Below are 20071 nucleotides of genomic sequence, written 5' to 3' on the forward strand. Positions count from 1 at the left end.
TATACCCCTTCACAACCAGCCTAGCCTTATGCTTGTTCAGAGATCCATCTGCATTGTTCTTGGTTCTAAACACCCATTTGACACTTATAATCTTCCTGTTTACTGGCCTATCATCCAGCTCCCATATGTCAATCTTATGGATCATCTCTATTTCATTTTCCATTGCCTTCTTCTAACATTCTTCTTTAGCAGCCTCTTCAAAATTTGAAGGTTCAACTATTGCAACATTACATCTTTGGTATATGTCTGCGATATTCATTGTCCCTCTCACAGGTGTTTCATCGAAATTATCATCAACTGGCCCTTCTTCAGTTAGCTCCAAACTGCTGTCCAGCTGATCTTCATCAGTCAACCTTGCATCAACATCATTCCAGCTCTATACTCTACCTTCATCAAACTTCACATCCCTACTCACCAATATTTTTTTTGTCGAGGGATCATACACCCTATAGCCCTTATTGGTGCTGTTGTAACCAACAAATATTCCTGGAACAGCCTTTCTTTCGAGCTTGGTTCTCCTCTCAGCTGGAATAAGGGCATAGCAAACACAGCCAAACACCTTTAAGTGTGAAACAGAAGGCTTGATTCCATGTCAGGCTTCAAAAAGAGTCTTTTCCTTCACAGCACTGGTTGGCAACTTGTGAGCAGGTACACTGAGGTATTGACAGCTTCAGCCCAAAACTTGCTTGGCAGCTTGCTCTCAAATAGCAAACATCTAGCCATATCAAGTACTGTACGATTCTTCCTCTCACATACTCTATTTTGCTGAGGAGTATAGACTGTTGTTAGCTGATGGTGAATCCCTGCTTGCTCGCACAGCTTCTGTGTAAATGCTTGCTAGCTTATGAAAATGCCATGCTCATTCTGATTAACTTCCATACCAATGAAGTAGGTCATCAAACGTAAATTAGTCATCTCGAACACATCTTGCATCTGCTTCTTGAAATCTTCAATCAGCTCACCTCTGCAACCAGTAACCAATAAGTCATCCACATAAAGTGAGACTATCAATAAGGTTTCTTTCTTAGCCTTCTTTATATAGAGTGTAGGCTCACTTATGCTCTTCTCGAATCCAAGCTTTGACAGGTATGCATCAATCTAGTCATACCAGGCTTTTGGAGCCTGTTTTAGGCCATACAAAGCCTTCTTGAGCTTGTAAACCTTGTGTTCTTCACCAGCAACCTTAAATCCTTCAGGTTATTCTATAAAGATTTCTTCCCTGAGAAATCCATTAAAAAATGCTGACTTTACATCCAATTGATGCACCTTCCACTGTTTCTGAGCAACTAAGGCAAACAACAACCTTATGGTGTCTAACCTTGCAACAGGTGCAAAGGTTTCAAAATAATCAACACCTTGCTGCTGACTATACCCCTTTAAATCCAGCCTAGCCTTATGCTTGTTCAGAGATCCATCTGCATTGTTCTTGGTTCTGAACACCCATTTGACACCTATAATCTTCCTGTTTACTGGCCTATCAACCAACTCCCATATGTCATTCTTATGGATCATCTCCATTTCACCTTCCATTGCCTTTTTCCAGTATTCTTCTTTAGCAGCCTCTTCAAAATTTGAAGGTTCAACTATTGCAACATTATATCTTTGGTATATGTCTACAATAGTCCTTATCCCTCTCACAGGTGCTTCATCGAAATTATCATCAACTGGCCCTTCTTCAGTTAGCTCCAAACTGCTGTCCAGCTAATCTTCATCAGTCAACCTTGCATCAACATCATTCCAGCTCCATACTCTACCTTCATCAAACTTCACATCCCTACTCACCAATATTTTCTTTGTCGAGGGATCATACACCCTATAGCCCTTATTTGTGCTGTTGTAACCAACAAATATTCCTGGAACAGCCTTTCTTTCGAGCTTGGTTCTCCTCTCAGCTGGAATAAGGGCATAGCAAACACAGCCAAACACATTTAAGTGTGAAACAAAAGGCTTGATTCCATGCCAGGCTTCAAAATGAGTCTTTTCCTTCACAGCACTGGTTGGCAACTTGTTGAGCAAGTACACTGAGGTATTGACAGCCTCAGCCCAAAACTTACTTGGCAGCTTGCTCTCAAATAGCAAACATCTAGCCATATTAAGTACTGTACGATTCTTCCTCTCACATACTCTATTTTGCTGAGGAGTATAGACTGTTGTTAGCTGATGGTGAATCCCTGCTTGCTCGCACAGCTTCTGTGTAAATGCTTGCTGGCTTATGAAAATGCCATGCTCATTCTGTTTAACTTTCATACCAAAGAAGTAGGTCATCAAACGTAAATTAGTCATCTCGAACACATCTTGCATCTGCTTCTTGAAATCTTCAATCAGCTCACCTCTGCAATCAGTAACCAATAAGTCATCCACATAAAGTGAGACTATCAACAAGGTTTCTTTCTTAGCCTTCTTTACATAGAGTGTAGGCTCACTTATGCTCTTCTCGAATCCAAGTTTTGACAGGTATGCATCAATCTAGTCATACCAGGCTCTTGGAGCCTGTTTTAGGCCATACAAAGCCTTCTTGAGCTTGTAAACCTTGTGTTCTTCACCAGTAACCTTAAATCCTTCAAGCTATTCTATGAAGATTTCTTCCCTGAGAAATCCATTAAAAAATGCTAACTTTACATCCAATTGATGCATCTTCCACTGTTTCTGAGCAACTAAGGCAAACAACAACCTTATGGTGTCTAACCTTTCAATAGGTGCAAAGGTTTCAAAATAATCAACACCATGCTGCTGACTATACCCCTTCACAACCAGCCTAGCCTTATGCTTGTTCAGAGATCCATCTGCATTGTTCTTGGTTCTGAACACCCATTTGACACTTATAATCTTCCTGTTTACTGGCCTATCAACTAGCTCCCATATGTCATTCTTATGGATCATCTCCATTTCATCTTTTATTGCCTTCTTCCAATATTCTTCTTTAGCAGCCTCTTCAAAATTTGAAGGTTCAACTATTGCAACATTACATATTTGGTATATGTCTGCAATAGTCCTTGCCCCTCTCACAGGTGCTTCATCGAAATTATCATCAACTGGCCCTTCTTCAGTTAGCTCCAAACTGCTGTCCAGCTGATCTTCATCAGTCAACTTGCATCAACATCATTCCAGCTCCATACTCTACCTTCATCAAACTTCACATCCCTACTCACCAATATTTTCTTTGTTGAGGTATCATACACTCTATAGCCCTTATTGGTGCTGTTGTAACCAACAAATATTCCTGGAACAGCCTTTCTTTCGAGCTTGGTTCTCCTCTCAGCTGGAATAAGGGCATAGCAAACACAGCCAAACACCTTCAAGTGTGAAACAGAAGGCTTGATTCCATATCAGGCTTCAAAAGGAGTCTTTTCCTTCACAGCACTGGTTGGCAACTTGTTGAGCAGGTACACTGAGGTATTGACAGCCTCAGCCCAAAACTTGCTTGGCAGCTTGCTCTCAAATAGCAAACATCTAACCATATCAAGTACTGTACTATTCTTCCTCTCACATACTCTATTTTGCTGAGGAGTATAGACTGTTGTTAGCTGATGGTGAATCCCTGCTTGCTCGCACAGCTTCTGGAACCTTTCAGACATCTACTCAGTGCCATTGTTAGTTTTCAAAGCCTTAATATTGCAACCAGACTGATTTTCAGCCAATTCCTTGAATTTGCTGAAGGCTTCAAATACTTCAGACTTCTGCTTTAAGAAATAGACCCAGCAAAACCTAGTCAGATCATCAATAAACAGCACAAAATACTTACTGTCATTCAAGGAAGAGGTCTTCATTGGTCCACAAACATCAGAATGAACTAAATCAAGTCTTTCTCGAGCCCTCCATGCCACATCAACTGGAAAAGGCAACCTGATTTGTTTACCAAGCTGGCAAACCTCACAGACAGTGTCTTTGACTTTAACTTTCAACATGTCTTCAACCAAGTTCAACTTATGCAACTGATCAAGTGACATGTAATTCGCATGTCCTAATCTCCTATGCCATAGACCAGCATCATCAACAAGGCTGGCGTAAACCTTCTTCTTGAGTTGATTAACATCAAGCATAAAACACATGTCTGTCATTGCTACTGTGACCAACTCCTGACTATAAGAGTCTTCAACAATGCATGAGCCATCTTAAAAGTAAGTGAGTAACCTTTTTCTACAAGATGACCAACACTAAGTAGATTCTGATCTATTTTAGGCACAAAAAGTACATCAGAAATCACTTTGTTACCTGACTTTGTGTTGATCACTACATTGCCCCTGCCTTTGGCTTCAATCAGGTTTCCATTTCCAATCCTGATCTTTGAGGTAAAACTTCTGTCGAGCTCCTTAAACAGCCTTTCATCAGCTGCCATGTGGTGTGTGCAGCTACTATCCACTAGCTAGTCACAACTGACCTTGCTCGAGGTTGCAAAATAGGAGGCTATAAAAACATGCTCCTCTTGAGCTTGAAGATCCTCAACAGCCTTAGCTTACATTTGTTGCTGAGCTTGTGCCTTCCCTTTGTTTTTACACACCCTCTCAACATGTCCCAGCTGTTTGCAGCTCCTGCACTGAACATCTGGTCTGTGACAGCAGTTCTTCTCCAAATGTGAAGTCTTCTTGTAGTGAATGCACGGTGGAAACCTCTTCTTCCCTGCATCTATTCTTGATTTCTCCCTTCTATCAACCCAAGGTTTCTTTTTTTTTTTTACCAGAACCTGAGCCTTTCTTGGCCTTTGCTTGGAAAGCTCCTCCTTTGCTCAAGTGCATATAGGGAATTTACCAACTCAGACAATGAGATGGCTGATAAATCCCTCGAGTCCTCCAATAAAGAAATCTTTGACTCAAACTTCTCTAGAAGAGTTGTAATGACCTTTTCAACAACTCTGCTCTCACTGTAATTATCACCAATGAGCCTAATGTTGTTGACTATGGCCATTATTCTGTCAGAGTACTACTTAATGGTCTCTAACTCTCTCATCTTCAGATACTCAAAATCCCTTCTAGGGTTGATCAGTTATTGCTGTCTTGTTTTGTCTGACCCCATAAACTCCTCCTTTAGCTTCTCCTATACTTGCTTTGGTAAGTCACAGGCCATTATCCTTGTGAAGATCACATCAGATATGTAACACCCCCTAACCCCAAACCGTCGCCGGAACGAAGTTATGAGGCATTAACGGACATATCAGACAACTTGCGAATAATTTACAATTAATATAACTTTCATAGTATAATATAATAATTAAGTCTCTATATTGGACTCTCGAAGCTCAAAATACGTATTAAAAGTAGAATGGGACTTGTTCGAGTATTCCGAAAAATTTTTCGTATTTATTTTTTTTTTGTAAAAATTTCGGCAGTATTTCTACTTATTTTTACCTAAAACCCCCTGCAAATTCAAACCAAAACAACCAACACTAATGTTTCACATTCATATAACTAATATTTATATCATTAACATAATTTTAACTTAATAACTATCATAGCATCATTCAAAATTGATTAAAAACTTCATTCATTTAACAACTTAATGTTCATGTATCAAAATAATATATACTTTCCTTACCATTTCATTTAACCATCTAAATCTTATAATTCATCCTTCACTATCCAAAATAATATACATATTCAAGTGACTAAACAACACCTATGTACATGCCACCTTTACCCAAAAGAAAAATATACATCACCAAATTTGTGTTGGAGTCGGGATTGTTATGGATGCTGAGTCGGGACACTTGACTTCTACTAACCTGCGCACGGAAACAACCGTACGTTGAGTATGGGTATACTCAGTTGTATTACCATAATTCAAATTATATCAACAATAATAAAACATAAATATTAAATACATAACAATTAATTTCTTATATACTAATTTATACTTTATTATTATTATTATTATTTTCTTTCATCATTTCATAATAACAATTCAATTTAATTATTCATAAATCAATATACTTTTCACAAACTTGAATTTAAATCACTTATGAACATTTAGTTCATACTTTTCTACTTCTATCGCAATTCCAATTCATAATTCAATTTCTTTTTCTCATTTTAATACCTCAAATTCACATTTCAAATTTTCACCCTATTAACATAACTCGGACTTTGGCTGATACACGGATCCAACCAAACACACCAAATGGCACCCAGTACCTCATCGGATAGTTCGAAGCAATAGTTGACACCTAGTCTCTCATCGGCCTAGCCTAAGTAAAGTTGGTACCCAGTACCTCATCGAATCTATCCGAAGAAATATAGTGACATCCAGTGTCTCATCGACTCGAGGTCGAAGTATCCCTAAACACTTCCAATCCTATGGCATGCCAACTATATACGACTCAGCTCGACTAGTTAATAGGGTATTCAATTAACTTTTTCAATTCTATATCACTTTCAATTCACAATTCAAATCACCATTCATTTTTCAATCAATACACTTTTCAAACAATCACATATTCCATAATTCACTTATTCAATTCAATTTGATTCAATTTGCATCACTTTCATTTTCACTCAATATTCATATCAATTTCACATACTTACCTCAAGTCTTACTTACCATACATAACAATTAAAAATTCAGCAATCAATAATAATTAAAATTCGAATTATAGTAATACACACCGTAATTCTCCTGTTTTAGTCCTCGATGACTTTCTCCTTTCCTTTCGATGCTGATGCTTCAGGTTCTTTGTTGGCTACGAAAATAATAGTAATTTACATTATTATTTACAGCATTAATTATAATAAATAATTAAATTTCTAAACAATTCCTACCTTATTCCCAATTTAATCCTAACTAAACTTAATTACTTTCTTAATCCAATTCACTCTTTTTTTCTATTCAAATTTTGTCTAAACTTATATTTAACTATAAAATTTCCAGCATATTTCCCTAATTTCAAAATTTCTTCAATTTAGTCCCTATAACATAAAACTTATAGCCTAGTTTACAATTTAATCCCTTAATCAGTTCTAACTTAGAATTCATTCAATTAAATCCCTAATTTCATAATTATTTTTTTTTCCAACATAAATCCTACTTGGAAACATATAAACTCTTGAATTATCAACTTAATTTCATCAAAACTTGTTTTAAGGCTTCTAAAATATCAAAATTAAGAGAAAATGACTTAATTAAGCTTACCAATTAAACTTGAAGCTTTAAAATCCCAATTTCCCTTTTTATTTTCTTTCCCTTTTTCTTCCCCTGTTTTCGTTTTGTTCTCTACTTCGTTTTTGTTTCTTTTGTTTTGTTTCTTTGTTTCTTTAATTCTTTTATGCTTTATTATTTTATTAACATAATATAATATTAATATCATATATTAAAATATCTTTTAATTTAATATTAAGTAAATTAATAATTATATAACAAGTGTACATATTTATATTATTACAAATGTCATTATCTAATTTGCTTATCAAATAAAAATCTCATGATTTAATTAATACAATTAATAATTATAAAATATCTTTATACTTAAATTATAAATAATTAAATATTTAAATTACAAATGTACCAATACAATTCTTACACATGTATATTTTATTACCATACAATTGTCTTCTATTTAATTTATTTATAATATATTATCAATTAAATAATCATAATAATTTAATATAAAACCATAATAATAATCATTATAATATATAAAACCTAAAAAAAATCTTTGATTTTATTTCACCAATATGCCGCCTCATTTGTAGTCAATGGCTTAATTTCCATTTTAATCCTTTTTATTTTCTATTGCTTTATAATTAAACTTTTACCATTTATTCAATTTAATCCTTTTTATTACTTACTCTAAATTAAGCTAAATTCCCCTAATTAAATCCTAATTAGACACACCACTAGGCTCATAAATATTTTTAATAATTATTTTCGAACTTATTTCACTAAGACGGAGGCCCTATAACTCACTTTTCCAGTGCCTGTGAATTTTGGGTCATTACAAGATACCCCATTTTACAAGCAGGCCATTGCTTTATGCTTCTTGGCACACTCTTCACTGTGTTGCTTCATTTGTGCAATGGTTGGATTGGCCCTCAATAAAGGTGGTTCAGCATCATTTTCTACAACATTCCACAAGTCGTGTGCTTGGAGATATGTCTTCATTTTTACTACCCAAATGTGGTAGTTTTCTCCAGCAAAGACAGGTGGTGGTGGTGTAAAACTCATCCTTGCAGCAAACAAATAGACCAACAAAAAAAAATAGCTTCTGCTTCTTTTCTCTCAAACACAAGTTATACTCACAAACAACACACAACCAAGGTCCTCAAAGACTTAGGCTCTGATACAATTTGTTGGGTTTTTCACACAGGAAGAAAAATAGAACAAAGTCATCCGGATGAAATATGAAGCTCTTGTTGAAGCTAAAGCAACAAAACAATAATTCCAGATAAAGCATGAAATAAGTTTGAGATTCAAAGAAATGAGAGTTGCAAGGAAAGCAACCAAACAAATAGAAGCAAAAGGGACGAGAAATTGAGAGAACAAGAATTGGCTATTCTCATTACATTAATTCATCAAATGTAAGATGTACATATATAGAGCTACAACAATATTTTTGACTTGTAGAAGTGAACAAACATTAAATACATCCTAATGATAACCTAGGACCTGTCTAAAACTGGAAAGTACTTGACCAACTTTATCCAATCAAAAAGTTTTCTGTCAAATCATATACAGGTCGCTTGTTACAAAAAAATACTTCATTCAGACAACATACGTACATTTATAACTGTTGTATTTCATCTGAGTAACATACATACTGCTGTTTGTTGCCACCTTTAACAACTGTATTAAGACTAATGTATCACTGGGTCACAGAAGTTTCTCCTTCCATCCTGCAAGTTTCTGCTGCATACGTTCTAAGGTGGATTGGAAAAAGAGCTTTTGTTGATTAAATTGACCTAACTGACATCCAAGATATTTCCCAAGCCTACCAGTGCAATGAACACCCAATATGCCAGTAATCCATTTCTTGTTCTTTGCTTTCCCGAATTTGCTAAAGAAAATCTCAGATTTGATATAGTTCCCATAACCCTGAGCATTTGCAGTATTTCTTAATAATTTATTTAAAGGCTCTGGTCGAATGGATAATGGCATTGCAGAATAAATAAGCATCATTAGCCAACAACAGATTGTTCATCGAAGGACAATCTTTGCTCAGTCTAATCATTAGCCAACTTTTGATGTACGTTCCGCTTGAAGAAGTATGAGGATAGCGAGTCGCCTTGGCGAATGCCACTGTACACGTTAAAGTTGAACTAAATTTATCATGATAAGTGAATACTGATATTTATAATTATAATATTTGTATTATATTTTGAAAATATGAATAAATTTGTCTATGATGAAAGTAAGAATTAAGAAAAAAACATTCACAAAAATTGACTCGATTGCTTCAACCTTTTATTGGCCAAAACAAAAACAGTAATATATGATATCTACATCAAAATCAATTTTTGCACAGTTAAAACAGAGAAAGATGTAATATGAAGTAGTTAAAAAGAAACCCTCCAAGCTTGACTACTTTTATGATCATATGCACATGCTTCATAACTCTTCATCATTGCCCTCCTCATTATCTTAATTAAGCTTACCAATTAAACTTGAAGCTTTAAAATCCCAATTTCCCTTTTTATTTTCTTTCCCTTTTTCTTCCCCTGTTTTCGTTTTGTTCTCTACTTCGTTTCTGTTTCTTTTGTTTTGTTTCTTTGTTTCTTTAATTCTTTTATGCTTTATTATTTTATTAACATAATATAATATTAATATCATATATTAAAATATCTTTTAATTTAATATTAAGTAAATTAATAATTATATAACAAGTGTACATATTTATATTATTACAAATGTCATTATCTAATTTGCTTATCAAATAAAAATCTCATGATTTAATTAATACAATTAATAATTATAAAATATCTTTATACTTAAATTATAAATAATTAAATATTTAAATTACAAATGTACCAATACAATTCTTACACATGTATATTTTATTACCATACAATTGTCTTCTATTTAATTTATTTATAATATATTATCAATTAAATAATCATAATAATTTAATATAAAACCATAATAATAATCATTATAATATATAAAACCTAAAAAAAATCTTTGATTTTATTTCACCAATATGCCGCCTCATTTGTAGTCAATAGCTTAATTGCCATTTTAATCCTTTTTATTTTCTATTGCTTTATAATTAAACTTTTACCATTTATTCAATTTAATTCTTTTTATTACTTACTCTAAATTAAGCTAAATTCACCTAATTAAATCCTAATTAGACACACCACTAGGCTCATAAATATTTTTAATAATTATTTTCGAACTTATTTCACTAAGATGGAGGCCCTATAACTCATTTTTTCGGTGCCCGTGAATTTTGGGTCATTACATTTCTCCCCCCCCTTAATAAATTTCGCCTCGAAATTTACCTAAGAAGAGATGAGGATATTGTAATCTCATAGTTTCCTCTGGTTCCCAAGTCACTTTTTCAACATTATGATTTCTCCATAGGACTTTCACTAAATGAACCTTTTTATTTCTTAATTCTTTCACTTCCCGTACTAAAATTTGAACCGGGTCTTCTTCATATGATAAATCAGGTCGAACTTCAATATCTTTTGTAGAAATTATATGAGAAGGATCTGATCTATATTTCCGTAGCATCGAAACATGAAAAACATCATGAATCCTTTGTAATTCAGAAGGTAAAGCCAATCGATATGCAACTGGTCCAATTATTTCCACTATTTCATACGGCCCAATAAAACGTGGGGTCAATTTACCTTTCCGACCAAATCTCAAAACTTTTTTCCAAGGAGAAACCTTAAGAAATACTTTATCTCCAACTGAATACTCAATGTCTCGATGTTTCAAATCGGCATAAGACTTTTGTCTGTCAAAAGCTACCTTTAATCTATCTTTGATCTTTTTGGCTGTTTCTTCTGTTTCTTGAATTAATTCTGACCCAATTACTTTCCTTTCATTCAACTCCGTCCAACATACTGGTGATATACATTTTCGACCATATAACGCTTCATACGGAGCCATATGAATACTAGATTGGAAACTATTATTATAGACAAACTCAGCTAGTGGCAAATATCGCTCCCAACCTGCTTCAAAATCAATAATACATGCTCGAAGCATATCTTCTAGTACCTGAATTACCCGTTCAGACTGTCCGTCAGTTTGGGGATGAAAAGCTGTACTGAAACTAAGTCTAGTACCCAACGACTCATGTAACTGTCTCCAAAATCTCGATGTGAACCGAGGATCTCGATCTGAAATTATTGATATCGGAATGCCATGTAATCTAACAATTTCTCGAATATACACGTCTGCAAGCTTCTGCAACGACCAATTAGTGCTGACTGCTATAAAATGTGCTGACTTGATAAGTCTATCAACTATCACCCAAATAGCATTCTTTTTGCTTGCTGACAACGGTAATCCCGTAATAAAATCCATCGTGATGCGATCCCATTTCCATTCAGGAATATTAATAGGCTGAAGCAATCCAGTAGGAACCTGATGTTCTGCCTTTACCCGTTGACAAGTCAAACATTTACTTACAAATTCTACTATGTCTCTTTTCATCCTTGGCCACCAGTATAATTCTCTTAAATCTCGATACATTTTCGTGCCTCCGGGGTGCATAGCAAATGAACTATCATGAGCTTCCCGTAGAATCAACTTTTTAAGCTCAGAAGTATTTGGAATACAAATTTGATTTCGAAACCTCAAGCATCCACAATCATCAATACTAAAATTTTCTGTTGTTCCATTCTGTACCATCTCTCTTTTCTTCAATAATTTGTCATCTTCCAATTGAGCTGATCTAATCTGATCAAACATTACCGGTTTTACTCTCAATTCGGCCAAAAGACTCCCATCATCACTGATACTAAGCCGTACAAACATTGCTCTTAATTCAATTACAGCTTTTCTACTTAATGCATCAGCTACAACATTAGCTCTTCCTGGATGATAGTCTATAACACAATCATAATATTTCAGAAGCTCGATCCAACGCCTTTGTCTCAAATTCAATTATTTCTGAGAAAGAAGATACTTCAAACTCTTATGATCAGTATAGATGTAGCATTTTTCACCATAAAGATAATATCTCTAAATCTTCAATGCAAAAATCACAGCTGCTAACTCAAGATCATGAGTCAGATAATTCCTTTCATGTGGTTTCAATTGACGAGATGCATAGGCTATTACCTTCCCATCCTGCATCAAAACACAACCCAAACCACTCAAAGAAGCATCACTATACACTACAAAATCCTTACCCGATTCTGGCAATGTTAGAACTGGTGCCTCGGTTAACATTTGCTTCAATGTTTCAAAACTTTTCTGACACTGATCATCCCAAATAAAAGGAACATTATTCTGCAGGAACTTGGTCATCAGCAAAGCTATCTTCGAAAATCCATTTACAAATCTTCTATAATACCCAACTAAACCAAGAAAACTACGTACCTCAGATACATTCCTCGGTCCATTCCATTGAATAATTGCTTCAATCTTTTTCAGATCAACTCGGATTCCATCTGCAGATACTACATGTCCCAGAAATACCACTTCTGATAACCAGAACTCGCATTTACTGAGCTTTCCATATAGCTGTTTCTCTCGTAAAGTCTGTAGCACATTCCTCAGATGCCGATCATGTTCTGACTCTGACTTTGAATAAACCAATATATCATCAATAAAAACCACCACAAACTGATCTAAATACGGCTGAAAGATATGATTCATGAGATCCATAAAAGCAGCTGGGGCATTTGTTAACCCAAATGGCATTACCAAGAACTCATAATGGCCATACCTCGTACGGAAAGCTGTCTTCGGTACATCACTTTCTTTTACCTTCAACTGATAGTAACCCGACCTTAAGTCAATCTTCGAAAACACAGAAGCTCCTCTCAACTGATCAAATAAATCATAAATGCGAGGCAACGGGTACTTATTTTTAATTGTTACCTTGTTCAACTGTCGGTAATCAATACAAAGTCGTATAGAGCCATCTTTTTTTAACAAATAATACCAGAGCTCCCCACGGTGATATACTCGGTCGAATAAAGCCATGATCTAACAAATCTTGCAACTGTATCTTCAATTCTTTCAACTCTGTAGCTGACATCCGATACGGAGGTATAGAGATCGGTGCAATACCCGGATAAACCTCTATAGCAAATTCAACTTCTCCATCAGGCGGTAAACCCGGTAATTCCTTAGGAAATACATTAGGAAATTCGCAAACTGTTCGAATCTTGCTACAATGACTTCCAATCGAATCTGAGTTAATAACATATGCCAAATATGTTGAACAACCCTGTTGAAGTAATTTACTAGGCTTTATTGCTGAAATGATACGTGCCGGCCCACTAGTACGTATACCATCTACTTCAATCTGATCCCCACTGTCTGTTTGAATACTAAATTTCTTTTTATAACAGTCCAAAATTACTCCATATTCGGATAGCCAATCTATTCCCAATATTATATCAAAATCCCAAAATGGCATAATCAACAAGTCAACAGGAAAAGTTTTATTCTGTATAATTAACGGGCATCTCGGACAAACCTGATTCACTAACACTGTTTGGCCTAGCGGACTTGACACCTCTATAGACACTTTAGACATTTCAGATTTTAATTTTCCCTATTTGACTAATTTTGAATTAATATAAGAATACGAAGATCCAGGATCAATCAAAGCATAAATAGGCTTAGAATACAGTAAAAATATACCTGTCACCACATCGTGAGCATTACCTTCTTCTCGTTTTCTGACCACATAAGCTTTGGCTGGTACTCTGGCTTCAGACTGCTGAGTAACAATATCGCTGCTCCTTCTACCAGCACCTCTTCTGGAAGCCGAACTACCTCTACCTGACCCTCTGTCTCTAGTAGTAGATACTGATCTTTGTGACGATACAGGTGCAGCACTATCGGTGTTCGGACAATCTCTGATAAAATGGTCTGTAGAACCACATCTGAAGCAACCTCTAGTTACTTTCCAACATTTTCCTTTATGTTTCTTCCTGCAGTGCTCACAGTCTGGAATTTCTACACTTCGAGATGGACCTCTCACACTGCTACTAGATACTGTCATCTGTTTACCTCTACTTCTACCACCTCTGTCTGATCTAAAACTGGATCTCCAGCCACCCTGAGATTCTTTTGGTCTTTTCGGCTGAGGATTCGAACTGGTAGTTCCTACACGCTTCCCAACTGGTCGAGCACTTTCATTCTTTTTATTAAGCCCCAACACTTGTTCTGCCATTTTAGCTCGCTCAATCAAATCTACCATCTCAGTAATACGATGAGATATCAATTGTACCTTAATCTCATCTCGCAAATCCCGTAAAAATCTTTTACAACTATCAGCTTCTGTTGGAATAAACTCTGAGGCATATCTGCTGAGTCTCGAGAATTCTCTCTCATAGTCTATTACTGACATGTCACCCTGTTGCAGCATTAGGAACTCCTGCTTTTTATCTTCAATATACATTTCTCCGATGTATTTCTTTTGAAACTCTTTCTGAAATAGGTTCCATGTTATCTGATCCTCTGGTACATGCCGAACCACTGATTCCCACCATAAGTAAGCTTCCCCTTGCAGTAACGATACAACACAAATCAAACTCTCCCGGGGGGTACAATCCAGTTGCTGTAAAATTCTTTTAGTCGACTCCATCCAATTTTCAGCTGCGGACGGATCGACTCCTTTAAGACCCATAAATTCAGTGGCACCATACTTCCTTAATTCCTTTATCGGGGCCCGTCTTTGAGTTGGAACTGAAGTCGTAGCAGGAGCGGTTCCCGCTACTCTTTGCAAAGCATCGGCAATAATTCTTAATATATCAGAATCATCTTTGTTATTTCTTCTATCAACTCTAGGTGGTTGATTTCTTTCTGGATTTATACTAGGTGTTACCGACTCTGTTTTATCTAATCCATACGACTCTTTATCACCAGTATGCATTTCTTCATCAGTATCATTAATTCTTTCATCAGACATCTTTAATCTATAAAACAGAAACAAACAAATAGGTCAGCATCCAAAATAATCCTGACTCAATTTCGACTCGACAGTGGCATGAACTTCTAAACTCACTTCCAAGCCCAATTTAGCCCGAGAATCGGCTAAACCTGATAGCTCTGATACCAACAACTGTAACACCCCCTAACCCCAAACTGTCGCCGAAACCAGGTTATGAGGCATTACCGGACATATCAGGCAACTTACGAATAATTTACAATTAATATAACTTTCATAGTATAATATAATAATTAAGTCCCTATATTGGACTCTCGAAGCTCAAAACACGTATTAAAAGTAGAACGGGACTTATTCGAGTATTCCGGAAAATTTTTCGTATTTATTTATTATTTTTTTCCAACATAAACCCTACTTGGAAACATATAAACTCTTGAATTATCAACTTAATTTCATCAAAACTTGTTTTAAGGCTTCTAAAATATCAAAATTAAGAGAAAATGACTTAGTTAAGCTTACCAATTAAACTTGAAGCTTTAAAATCTCAATTTCCCTTTTTATTTTCTTTCCCTTTTTCTTCCCCTATTTTCGTTTTGTTCTCTACTTCGTTTCTGTTTCTTTTGTTTTGTTTCTTTGTTTCTTTAATTCTTTTATGCTTTATTATTTTATTAACATAATATAATATTAATATCATATATTAAAATATCTTTTAATTTAATATTAAGTAAATTAATAATTATATAACAAGTGTACATATTTATATTATTACAAATGTCATTATCTAATTTGCTTATCAAATAAAAATCTCATGATTTAATTAATACAATTAATAATTATAAAATATCTTTATACTTAAATTATAAATAATTAAATATTTAAATTACAAATGTACTAATACAATTCTTACACATGTATATTTTATTACCATACAATTGTCTTCTATTTAATTTATTTATAATATATTATCAATTAAATAATCATAATAATTTAATATAAAACCATAATAATAATCATTATAATATATAAAACCTAAAAAAAATCTTTGATTTTATTTCACCAATATGCCGCCTCATTTGTAGTCAATGGCTTAATTGCCATTTTAATCCTTTTTATTTTCTATTGCTTTATAATTAAACTTTTACCATTTATTCAATTTAATCCTTTTTATTACTTACTCTAAATTAAGCTAAATTCACCTAATTAAATCCTAATTAGACACACCACTAGGCTCATAAATATTTTTAATAATTATTTTCAAACTTATTTCACTAAGACGGAGGCCCTATAACTCACTTTTTCAGTGCCTGTGAATTTTGGGTCATTACAAGATACCCCATTTTACAAGCAGGCCATTGCTTTATGCTTCTTGGCACACTCTTCACTGTGTTGCTTCATTTGTGCAATGGTTGGATTGGCCATCAATAAAGGTGGTTCAGCATCATTTTCTACAACATTCCACAAGTCGTGTGCTTGGAGATATGTCTTCATTTTTACTACCCAAATGTGGTAGTTTTCTCCAGCAAAGACAGGTGGTGGTGGTGTAAAACTCATCCTTGCAGCAAACAAACAGACCAACAAAAAAAAATAGCTTCTGCTTCTTTTCTCTCAAACACAAGTTATACTCACAAACAACACACAACCAAGGTCCTCAAAGACTTAGGCTCTGATACAATTTGTTGGGTTTTTCACACAGGAAGAAAAATAGAACAAAGTCATCCAGATGAAATATGAAGCTCTTGTTGAAGCTAAAGCAACAAAACAATAATTCCAGATAAAGCATGAAATAAGTTTGAGATTCAAAGAAATGAGAGTTACAAGGAAAGCAACCAAACAAATAGAAGCAAAAGGGACGAGAAATTGAGAGAACAAGAATTGGCTATTCTCATTACATTAATTCATCAAATGTAAGATGTACATATATAGAGCTACAACAATATTTTTGACTTGTAGAAGTGAACAAACATTAAATACATCCTAATGATAACCTAGGACCTGTCTAAAACTGGAAAGTACTTGACCAACTTTATCCAATCAAAAAGTTTTCTGTCAAATCATATACAGGTCGCTTGTTACAAAAAAATACTTCATTCAGACAACATACGTACATTTATAACTGTTGTATTTCATCTGAGTAACATACATACTGCTGTTTGTTGCCACCTTTAACAACTGTATTAAGACTAATGTATCACTGGGTCACAGAAGTTTCCCCTTCCATCCTGCAAGTTTCTGCTGCATACGTTCTAAGGTGGATTGGAAAAAGAGCTTTTGTTGATTAAATTGACCTAACTGACATCCAAGATATTTCCCAGGCCTATCAGTGCAATGAACACCCAATATGCCAGTAATCCATTTCTTGTTCTTTGCTTTCCCGAATTTGCTAAAGAAAATCTCAGATTTGATATAGTTCCCATAACCCTGAGCATTTGCAGTATTTCTTAATAATTTATTTAAAGGCTCTGGTCGAATGGATAATGGCATTGAAGAATAAATAAGCATCATTAGCCAACAACAGATTGTTCATCGAAGGACAATCTTTGCTCAGTCTAATCATTAGCCAACTTTTGATGTATGTTCCACTTGAAGAAGTATGAGGATAGCAAGTCGCCTTGGCGAATGCCACTGTACACGTTAAAGTTGAACTAAATTTATCATGATAAGTGAATACTGATATTTATAATTATAATATTTGTATTATATTTTGAAAATATGAATAAATTTGTCTATGATGAAAGTAAGAATTAAGAAAAAAACATTCACAAAGATTGACTCGATTGCTTCAACCTTTTATTGGCCAAAACAAAAACAGTAATATATGATATCTACATCAAAATCAATTTTTGCACAGTTAAAACAGAGAAAGATGTAATATGAAGTAGTTAAAAAGAAACCCTCCAAGCTTGACTACTTTTATGATCATATGCACATGCTTCATAACTCTTCATCATTGCCCTCCTCATCATGTTCTCCCTTCCTAAGCCCTTCTTCTATTGTTACCTGACCAGAAGCCTCCTGCATGTTACCAGTCCCTGCTGTGCTTGATTCTGCACTATCAGCCTCAGACTCCATAATCCCAGCTTTGTCAGAATCCGTCTGCTTCGTTTCGTCTGTTGAATCTTCTTCCTATTCCAAGAAACCCCAAAGAAACAAGAATTGCATATACTCGAGATTCAAGAAAGCTCAAACACAAAAAGAATCAAAAGACGAGAAATAGGCAATGGACAAGAGCTACATATACCTCCACAGCTAGCTCAGATTCATCCAAAGGCGGTATCCATTCCCCATCACGCCAGCTTCTTTGAAGCCGCAACCGTTCCACCACAAGTTCTAAGCGCTTTGACGACTTCAACTGACAAATATAGTTGCCATTATGCAACTCTTCAACAATCTCTCCTTCGAACCAACCGAATCTGTAATAAGCCTCCACTAAGTCACCCACCTTGAACTTTCTCGGTCGGTGTCGAGGGGGTAAAGGGCGTATATCAACGCTGTTGTACTCCCTGATGGCTTTTGTCCCGGTACTTATGTCTTCGTAAAGAAAGAGGAGTTGAACCACGTACCTGTCGTCGCATGTTGAACTAGCGCGCTCGATGATCACGGCGAGGTACCACGCACCCAGGTAATCATTGTCTCGGGGGTTGACCTCAACTATGGAACCTGGTTGCAGCAGGGATGGTGGATCTTGGGTGGCGGGGGCGGTGGTGGCCTTGTCTTCTTGTGACATGTTCCTACTTTTGGCTGGAGACTGAGAAATAGAGAAAGATGAAAATGGTGAAATGTGATTACGAGGCTGAGCTGATGTAAATTGTCAATGAATGCTCTCTCTCTCTCTCTCTCTATATATATATTCATTAAACGAATTGTCAACTAACAAATAACGGTTTTATTTTTATTTTTTTCATTTTTTATATATCATTGGCCTAATTTGTGTTTCGCCCATTTCCATCTATATTAACTTATATATGTGTGCATCGATCTATAATATACAAAGATTGTATTTTAAATATCAGTAGAGTATAAGAATTAATGCTGAAATTTGATCATTGTCTATAAGAGTATGAGATTGTTAAATGGTGAGTTGTAGGACTTAAATCACTCACTTGTATGTATAAAAGAATAGTGGATGAGCTCTTTAAACAACACCCCACGGGCATAAGAGGAATTCAAGTGTAACTAAGTTTTTGGTGTTTATCTTTTTCTTTCATGCACTTGTCACTTGGTTTAGTTGCAACTTACTAAATATCGACTAGTAAAATCAATTTGTTTTTTTCTGAAATTGGTACGAGTTTAACACTTGACACACTAAATGATGTTACTTTATTTAATTTTTATTCAAGATAGAAAGATCTTTAGTGTCTCGACCCCTATTCTGGATTGAGCCAACTATGCTTGCTAGAAAGCAACGTTGAAGGCATTCATAAAAACTATTTATGAGAAGGCATGATGATTTATCATCGCAAGCTAAAATCCTCCAACTAGTGATGTTTCAAGTGTCGATACTTCAAAGCCAGAGAATACTTGGACTACTGAGGAAGAGAAGCTAGAAAATGCAAATCCCAAGCCTTACGTGCCATCTTATGTGGTGTAGATATATAAGATTTCAAAAGGATCTCAAAATTTACTACTATTACAGAAGCTTAGATGATCTTTCAAACAACTCATGAAGAAATCAAACTTTGTTAAGCGATCCAAGCTGCAAATGTTGACTACTAATTTCGAGGCACTCAGGATGCAGAAGAGTGAAACTCTTGGCAAGTTATGCTAAATTATGTGGTCTGTCTATCATACTTTTGCTTTGGGAGATGAATATTCCAAGTCAAACATAGACGGAATGGAAATTAATAAGCCCATTGGGTCATTACAAACATTTTAAATGAACCTAGATGAGTCTAAAAAAAATTCCGGAAGATAAACGAACATTTCCCTTTTAAGTTGTTACCCTGGTTAGAACCGAAGGTGACGATACTATTGAAGATCTTCAAGAACAATTGATTTTACTCACACAAACTTCAATAGAGCATTCAAGAAAATGTCTATAAGAAACAAGAATTATAAATACTC

At 35.0% G+C, this 20071-nt stretch overlaps 1 protein-coding gene across 2 annotated transcripts; it reads right to left on the bottom strand.

Annotated features, from left to right (window-relative positions):
• Positions 1-17826: 17826 nt before the first annotated feature.
• LOC121223687 (protein AGENET DOMAIN (AGD)-CONTAINING P1) lies at positions 17827-18817 on the bottom strand. Of its 2 annotated transcripts, XM_041105781.1 has the most exons (3): positions 18571-18817; positions 18249-18420; positions 17827-18133 (listed from the first exon to the last, which is right to left on the bottom strand). In XM_041105781.1, exons 1-3 carry the CDS (start codon positions 18732-18734, stop codon positions 17942-17944), a joined length of 528 nt encoding a protein of 175 aa, XP_040961715.1. In that variant the 5' UTR covers positions 18735-18817; the 3' UTR covers positions 17827-17941. The 2 variants fall into 2 exon arrangements, with proteins under 2 accessions (XP_040961715.1, XP_040961712.1); XM_041105778.1 differs by having other exon boundaries at positions 18249-18817.
• Between the last annotated feature and the right edge of the window lie 1254 nt (positions 18818-20071).

This window comes from Gossypium hirsutum, chromosome A03, assembly GCF_007990345.1.
Source record: "Gossypium hirsutum isolate 1008001.06 chromosome A03, Gossypium_hirsutum_v2.1, whole genome shotgun sequence".
NCBI classification, from domain to species: domain Eukaryota; kingdom Viridiplantae; phylum Streptophyta; class Magnoliopsida; order Malvales; family Malvaceae; genus Gossypium; species Gossypium hirsutum.

Coding starts and splice junctions, on each gene's coding strand:
- LOC121223687 (XM_041105778.1), bottom strand. CDS start 18,734: ATGTCACAAGAAGACAAGGCCACCACCGCCCCCGCCACCCAAGATCCA. Junction 18,134..18,248: donor AATCTGAGCTAGCTGTGGAG/GTATATGTAGCT, acceptor TTCTTGGAATAG/GAAGAAGATTCAACAGACGA.